The sequence below is a fragment of the Panthera pardus genome, unplaced genomic scaffold (assembly GCF_024362965.1).
Source record: "Panthera pardus isolate Hobbes unplaced genomic scaffold, ASM2436296v1 HiC_scaffold_8, whole genome shotgun sequence".
Lineage (NCBI taxonomy): Eukaryota > Metazoa > Chordata > Mammalia > Carnivora > Felidae > Panthera > Panthera pardus.
Window position 1 is genome coordinate 25,345,214 of NW_026527013.1, and position 7,874 is coordinate 25,353,087.

The 7,874-nt window shown below is 50.8% G+C and overlaps 1 protein-coding gene across 2 annotated transcripts in view; it reads right to left on the minus strand.

Moving 5' to 3' along the window:
• The window catches only part of IL17RD (interleukin 17 receptor D), a 71,190-nt gene extending 64,944 nt beyond the window's left edge, over positions 1-6,246 (minus strand). For both annotated transcript variants that reach the window (XM_019469995.2, XM_019469994.2), the window contains exon 1: positions 6,032-6,246. In XM_019469995.2, coding sequence (XP_019325540.2) covers positions 6,032-6,157 — 126 coding nt within the window. In that variant the 5' untranslated portion in view covers positions 6,158-6,246. The remainder of the gene's footprint in view (positions 1-6,031) is intronic.
• Positions 6,247-7,874: the final 1,628 nt, after the last annotated feature.

The following is a 7,874-nucleotide window of genomic DNA, read 5'->3' on the forward strand; positions in this document are numbered from 1 at the left end:
TTCCCAGATAATGAAGAGTTTCCAACTCACACAACGAGAAATCCACTTGACTGTATGCCTGTAACCTGCCACACTAGATAAAAACTCTTTGATTTGGTTACAATTTTGGCTTCCCTTCTTAAAAACAAACAAACAAACCAAAAAGTACCCTATTCTGTACTCAGAACTTGAAGTGCGAATTGTGTCAACAAGCTACATTTCCAGCAAGATAAGGAGCTTCTCTAGCATTTCCCCCTTAGGTTTGGTTTCTTCTTAGAGATGTGCCCCGGCTTTAATCTGCAGTAAGACTATCTGTTTCAATAGGATGTGCTCACTCCTGGGTTTGTGTCTTTTCAATCAGCCGGTGGCCCTGCCGGGTTTAGAGTGGCAGAGAGGAAGTGGCCTGTGGTTAAACAGAGGAAATACCAAGGCATTTTAATAGAGCAAATAGTCTCTTTACTTCCCACAGGGAAGAGCTTCAAAGGCCCCGGGGCCCTGGAGGAGACAATGTGTTGTGGGGCCATCAGTCACCTAATCGTGTGTCAGGACCATTCAGAATGTCCCAGCAGCCAAGACAAACACTGCCCAGGAGGACATTGCCTCCCACAGGACGAGCAAGTCAGGCTGCTGGGAGATGGGGCCCGTGGCACCAGCACAGACAGGCCCCCTGAGCCTGCTGAGGGGCAGGGGAACCTCCAAATCTGGGGGAGATGTGAAACAGAAAAGGTCTCAGCTACCAGGGTAGGGTGCAGGACAGAGGTCTCCTGCGAGGGCACTGTCCTCCACCCGAGCCTGTCAAGCTTCTAGGGGTACCTGAGCCCTTGCCTCTCCGCCCATACTCTTATAAACTGAGGAGTTGGGGGGGGGGGGGGGTGAGCTTCCTGAAGCCTAAAAACTCATCCATCAGAGGTAAAGGCAGTAAGAAACGAAAAGGTACAATTAATTGCTGATGGGGTGGCCCCAGCAGCAGCAGACATCTGCTGGGCATGGTGTGTGAAAAGCTCAGGGACCAATAAGGGGAAAAGAGGGTCTAAAAGCTTAAACACACACACACACACACACACATTTTAGGCCAAATGAAGCATGAAAAATACTCAACTTAAAATAAAGACTTAGGAAAGCATTAGCAGTTCTTTCCTTTGTAGGGACGCTGTAAGGTTTGAACTGCAGAGAATACGATTTGGATCCTACCCTACTCTTTCCTAAGATTGTTTTCCAGACAAGCCCAGCTGTTCTGGGGAGGAACCCATGGAAGTCAGGGTCCCCTTCACTCGTGACCTCCCCTTCAACCCCAGGCTAAAGGCACCCACCCAAACCAGGGTGACCTGCCCAGCTGCCTCCCCAGGATCCCCTTAGCCAGCCTGACTCTTCTCACTGGTCGGGGGCTCTGACAGTCTCCACTTCCTCTCTAAGTCCAAAGAAGTACTTTAAAGTCAAACTGATTTTAAATGTTTAGAATGTGGCTTCTCTCTCCCTCATCTGGCCTGGGGAAGCCTGGTCTTCTGAAAGCAATGGCTCTCATCATTGAGAGTGCATCAGAAGAACTGAACCCCCATCCCACTCCCATTCTGGAGGCATTATCTTTGAATCTGCCTTTTAACAAGCTCCCAAGGCAATCCTGATAGTGGAAGCTCCCGGACTTCACTTTGAGAAATTGTGTTCAGCGGGAAAGGGTCCACAGCCGGTACTTACTTGCTGTTCTCATCCACCCAGCTGTATCCCCTTGTTAATAACTAGCACAATGCCCCAGGCACTGCAGGGGCTCTGGGGGTCGGAGGGATGGATGGGGGAGGGGAGACAAGGGAGGGCGGTTCAAGAAAGGTGGACTTGGGCTGACAGAATTCCCAATTAACACGGCAAGACAAGCCAGAGGGAAGCATTGCAGTTCTTATAAAAACGTCTCTCTGAAAAATGTGTCAACCAGGGCTGAGTCATTTTTAACGAAGAATTCTGTAAGAGACACAAGAGCATGTACAACATGGAAGACATGGCCGCAAGACAGGCCGACCAGATGCAGGCTGGGGAGCCATGAGCTGCAAGTGAATGAAAACGCATCCAATTCAGAATCAAATAAACATGCCTGGGCCCACAGCCAAGGAGAGTTCTTGGATTGGACTTTTATCAGGACCTAAATTTTAACCAGCTGGAACTTCTTTTCCAAGTACCACCCTATTCCTTCCTACCTTTCGAAATGAAGTTATTTGCCTTAAATGGGAAACTTGCACTTCATCGTAAAGACGATGCCAGCATTCTGGCTTCCTGAATTCCTGAAGGAGCAGGCTTTTTGCAGGCTAGACATTTGTTTCAGAGATAAAAGACCAGAGAAGATGTACCTCACCTAGCCAGGAAGGCATTCTTGTTCCCTCCTTCTCCACTGCAGAAAATGCCACTAAATAAAAACCTGTGGAAGCTGATGCCTAATTCTTTGTTCCATAAATGCTTTTCAAACAACCAGCAAGACAGGGGAGGGGGGGGGGACCTCAAAGCAACTGATTGACATAAAGTTACCCATCACAAACACAATCATTCCACTATCAAGAAACAAGAGTTAAGGTCCAGTGTAAATGAGGATGCTAGCCCCTCAGGAAGTTTTAGAAATTGTTACTTCTTTGGGAAAACTATTTATTACTCCAATAGTTTACCTGGCAAGGGCCCTAAGAGATTTTTTTTTTTTTTTAAGCAGTTGAGGAAGTGTGCCCACAACTCATTTCTAAAACACTGAGCTGTGTTCAAGATGGTATCAGCCCCTTAATTGTCCCACTAATAATGGGGAGGTTGTGAAATCTGACCACTTAAACCAGGCCGGCTCCTCAGAGAGGTGTGTTAGCAGAGCTCCTGTGGGTCAGCTGGCTGCGGTCTACCTTGCAAGTCCTGGGAAAATACACATTCCTGCAGGGGCAAGAGTTCGTGGAACAAATGCTCCATGGAGATCAAGGGGGTCATTTGCTCAGTTCCTCGGCAGCACCCAGATCCTGCCCCTCCTTCAGGGCTCATTTTTCCACCCTGGTGTCCCCTTCTCAGGTTCCATGTGACCTAGACCCACAGGAAACTGTCTCCTGTTTGCCTCACACACAATCGACCCTTCTTGTATGTCTGCATGGCCCCAACTAGACTGTAAGCAACCTCATAACTGAGACCAACATCTATGGGCTAAACACCACTATCTGGTAGGGGACTCAGACATGAATCAAATGCCCAAGTCACTGTTCACCAGTATTCACTGGCCAGCCCCTGACAGAGCAACTTCTGGAAGAACTGATGCAGGGAGGTGGGGGCAGGGAAGGCTTCCTGCAGGAAGTGCTGCTCGAGCAGAGAAGGGACGCTGAGGGGTAAAGAAAAGGAACACAGACAGGAACAGCATGTGCAAAAGCGTGCTGAGGAGAGGACACTGGGGCTCAGTGCTCTCATCTCTCCAATCCACTTCCTAAAATATATCACTTAATACAGGATTTAACAGGAAGGCTGCAGAGTCTAATTGGGCTCAGCCAAGATTTACAGGGCTCCAGGCTTTGAGGCCACTAAGATGAAGTATCTAGTTAAGGAAAACCATCCTAAGACACAGATGTGAACAAATATTGAGATGGTAGTCTGGTGGGAACCAAAGTGCAAGGACCTGCATGAGAAAGCAAACCAAGGGGAATGGCATTTAGGGAGGACTTCCCAGCGGTGGCATCACCTGAGCTGAGTCTTTGGCCAGGGGGAAGGCATCCTAGGAGCAGAGAAAGTATGCTTCAGCAGCTTTACGCTGGCACAAAAGTTAGGGAGCAGGCTGGAAAGGTGGGCTTGCAAGACAGGTAGGCAAGAGGGGTTGGGGAGAGCTGGTGGCTCCATCAGGTGTACCAAAAGGCAAGTCCAGGAGGGAAGCAGCCATGTATCAGGTTGGAAAGAGTGTAGAATCTGAGAGATGATCCAGAGATTTCCATGCTCATTCAAGAAGGAATGAAAATGACCCAAGGAGAGGATTAGTGGGACCAAAGTAAAAGCTGTTGGGAAGGTCACTCCCAACTAGGAATTGTGGTGGGAGAAAAGAGGCCAGCCTGAGTGTAAGCCTGCTGGACCAGGGGCCACTATTAACTTGTGGAAGAATGCTCAGTTAGGAGACAAACACATTCCCACAGGCAGAGAGAACAAAACCGCCAGCCTGGCTCTTTTAAGTCACTATTATACCCAAGGCATTAAGACTTCACAAGCTTTGTGCACTGACACATAAAGCCACCTAGACAATGCAGAAACACAGCAATTAGGACTGATCCACCTGTGCTGTCATAGGAAAACTCAGAATAAAATGCATGTGATGCTCCTACAGTTCTTCAAAAGCCAAAATACCTGTTTAGTCCCAAAAAGTTTAGCAGGATCTTGGGCACCTGGGGGCTCAGTCAGATAAGCATCCGACTCTTGATTTTGGCTCAGGTCATGATCTCATAGTTGAGTTCGAGCCCGGCATCAGGCTCTGCACTGTGTCCTTGTGGAGCCTGCTGGGAAATCTCTCTCCCTCTCTCTCTGCCCTTACCCCATTCACACACTCTCTCTCAAAATAAATAAATAAACTTAAAAAAAATTTTTTTAAGTTTATCAGGATCAGTAAGTCAATATGAGACAGCCTTAAGGAAAACTTTTTTATCTACATACTGGGGAAAACTCGGTATCTTAAAATATAATAATAGTGATATTTTACTAAAGTGGGACAGAGTACAAAAAGGTGATGTTTTACCCAAAAAGGAAGGCTATATTCACTATGATGTGGTGGAAGGGTGTATTATACCTGTCTATAGTGAAGCTATTGGGTTTGAAGATATCCCATCTGCTGCCTCATACTTGGTTTTCTGCACTGCATTTCTCTGAATGTGGGGCAAAAGAGCTCAAAGCAATAGCCTAAGATCCTAAAAGGGTGCCAGGTGCTAGGCCTGGACTGCTCTGAGGCCATTCAGAACATCCCAGAAGAGGTAGCACAACGTTGTTCTAAGTAAATGACCCATCTCTCAGAGAAACAGTGCTGGGATAACTAGGAAGTCTCCATCTATTCCCATTTTCCAAGTGAAGAAACTGGAGCCCCGAAGCACAGACAAGGTCATGTTCGTGGCTGTCTATGTCCTCTCCACATGTCTGAAGGCCTTGAGTGCCCTGACGCCGGGCTGCCCTGGCTTCAGTGGGAGGTGAGGGGCAGACAGATGCACTCTCCCTGTTCTGGCGCCGCCCAAACCCAGAAAACCTGGTGGGGACATGGGAACTCAGCATCCCCGCGCACACAGCCTACCACCCCACGCCCGCCACCGGGACAGCATCAAAGTGGTCGGTTACTGGGGGAAGTCTCCAAGCACAAGACGAAATCTGTGCACCTCTCCAGTCTCCTCTGGGGCTCCTGACCGAGGTGATAAACTCATGCCTCCCTCTGGTCTAGAAAAATATCCGCAGGTCAAGCTGGGGACGGGGAGAGGGGGTGTAGGTCATCCGTGAGACCATTCTCTAGACGAAGGACGACGAGCAAAATTTCCCAGCAAGTCAGGAGTCGGGGCTGGGGTGAAAGTGGGGTAAGACTGCACAGCCTAGAGGGAACAATGCGGCCACGAGAGGGGGCGCATCCCTCCCCTGCGCTCTGGGTCCCTTCTCTGGCAGTCCTGGGCCTTTGCAGAGTTGTGAACCGGAGGTCCGCGGGAAGACCCCCACTCCGGGTCCAAAGCGCCCCCAGTTCGGACAGCTCGGAGAATCCCAGACCCGGGGCGAAGGAGGTACCGGTCCGGGAACAAAGGGTGGGGCGCCCTTCTCCCGCCCGCCGCGGGACGCCCTTCTCACCCGCCCTCTGGGAGCCGGACCCCAGCCAGTGACCGCGCCTCATTAGCAACACAAAGCCGGGGGTCGGGCGGCCCCTTTCATCCGGGCCGGGGCTGGCGGACGTGCACCCCGGGAGGGAAAGAAGGGCGGGAGCAGCGGGGATCCCAGCCCTGCCGCTGACTCTGCGAATGGCAGGCACGTCTGCGCCGGCTCAGCTGCCCGCGAGCACCTGTGCGCACCGCGCCCGCCGCGCTTTTGGGGACGGCGAGAAGTTTCTCCTTACCCTCCAGCCGCAGGTGTCGGCGCCCCGCGCTCTGCTGGAGCCGCCCGCAGCCACGGCCAGCTGCGAGCCGTTAAGGCAAGCGTTGACCGTGAAGAAGACGGAGCAGAGCTGCAGCCACGGGGCCATGGCCGTGCGCTTGTCCAGCCCTACCTACTCTGCACCCCGGCTGCCTGCCTCTGGCCAGCCCCAAGTGGGCGGTGGCGCCGGCGGCGGCGGCGGAGCTGGCCGCATCAACGAGCATGCGCCGCCCTCCCGAATCCTGCCCCTTCCCTCAGGGCCCCGCCCCCAGCCTCCACTTTCGCGTCCTGGCCCCGCCCCTCTAGCCCAGCCCTCCCTTTGGCCCCACCCACTCTGTAGTCCACGCCCCCTACGGCCACACCCCGAGCCTCCACCCAGAAGCCCGCAGCTGCAGTTTTTTTCCCTTCACCTGACAGGTCTGTTTTTTAATCCAAAGGATTTGTCCAAGTGACGCCTGCGCCCAGCAAAACCTCGGAAAAATACAAAGAATGTAATAATAATGGTTCTAGTAATAATTTAACCAGCGCCTATTTGCCAGGCCTCTTTTTTGTTTTTAATGTTTATTTATTTTTGAGAGACAGAGAGAGAATCCAAAATAGGCTCCACACAGTCAGCACAGATGCCAGGCTTCTTCTTGAATCCTTCCAACCACACTGGTAAGTGTCAGTATTGTTATCTCACTTTGGGGGGGCACAGTAAAGTTAGGGCAATGTGATGGTTAGAAAAATCCTGGCTGGGACCTCCAACAAATGACTCGCTCTCTCCATGCTACTGTTCCTGCAAACTGAAATAACAAAAGTATGCTAATCTGGGGAGGATTGTACTGGTTAGCACATAGCAAGGGCTCAATAAATGCTACAATATATCATTAACTGACTGGCAGAAGGACACCCAGCTAGTACCCACCTGAGATTCAAATCCAAATCTGACAAAAGCAATACTCTTAGTCACTACGTTTGTCAAACTTACATTGTGAAATAGGTGGTGTCTCTGTTTGGAAGAGGAAGCTGAGGCTCAGAGAAGTGGAGAAGCCAAGGTCATATGACTTCACCACAAGCCCCTTCCCACTTTCACTTGTGTCTGTGCACCTGAATCCCACCACTTCACTCTCCTCCACTGCCCTGCCCCTCATCTAGGCCCCCACCTCCTCCTCCACAATTGCTTCCTAAGGGCTAAATTGCCTGCTTCCACTTTTGTCTCAGTATATAATGCATCTCTCTACCTGAAATCAGATCACTGACATCTGATTAAAAATCCTCCAGGGTGGCATTTATTCAATGGCCATTTACCATTAAATCCATACTGACCTCCTCTTCCCCTACATTATCTCTTCCCACTCTGCCTTCACCACCTGGCTCCAGCAGTGTGGCTCTGCTCACTCAACTGCATCTTGGGCTTCTTGTCCCAGCAAACTCTCACCTCTGTCTTTCCAACAAGGCATCCTTCTCTACTTGACTTTCTCCTTCTAGGGCCCATAATCCCCTTCTTCTCCTTGTCTGTCTGGCCTAAATGTGGTGACAGCTCAGTTGCTGCTAACACTGGGTTCCTGCAGTTTCCCTCATGGCTCCACACACCCTGCCCATACCTTGTATTTAAACTCCCTGTGGAGACAGAGGCGGCCCCAGCTTTGCATGCTACCCCTGTGGAGAAGGAAGACTCTTCTCAGTACAGCTAGCAGAAGTCCTGGGCACTGGCTCTGACAAGACCACTTTGGAACCAGGGAGCAGAGCTAGCTTCATCTGAACCCCAGAGGCTGGAAGTGAAAAACAACGGTTGTGCAAAGAAAAACTGGCATTGTTGCCAGAGAAAGCGAGGATGGGTAGCG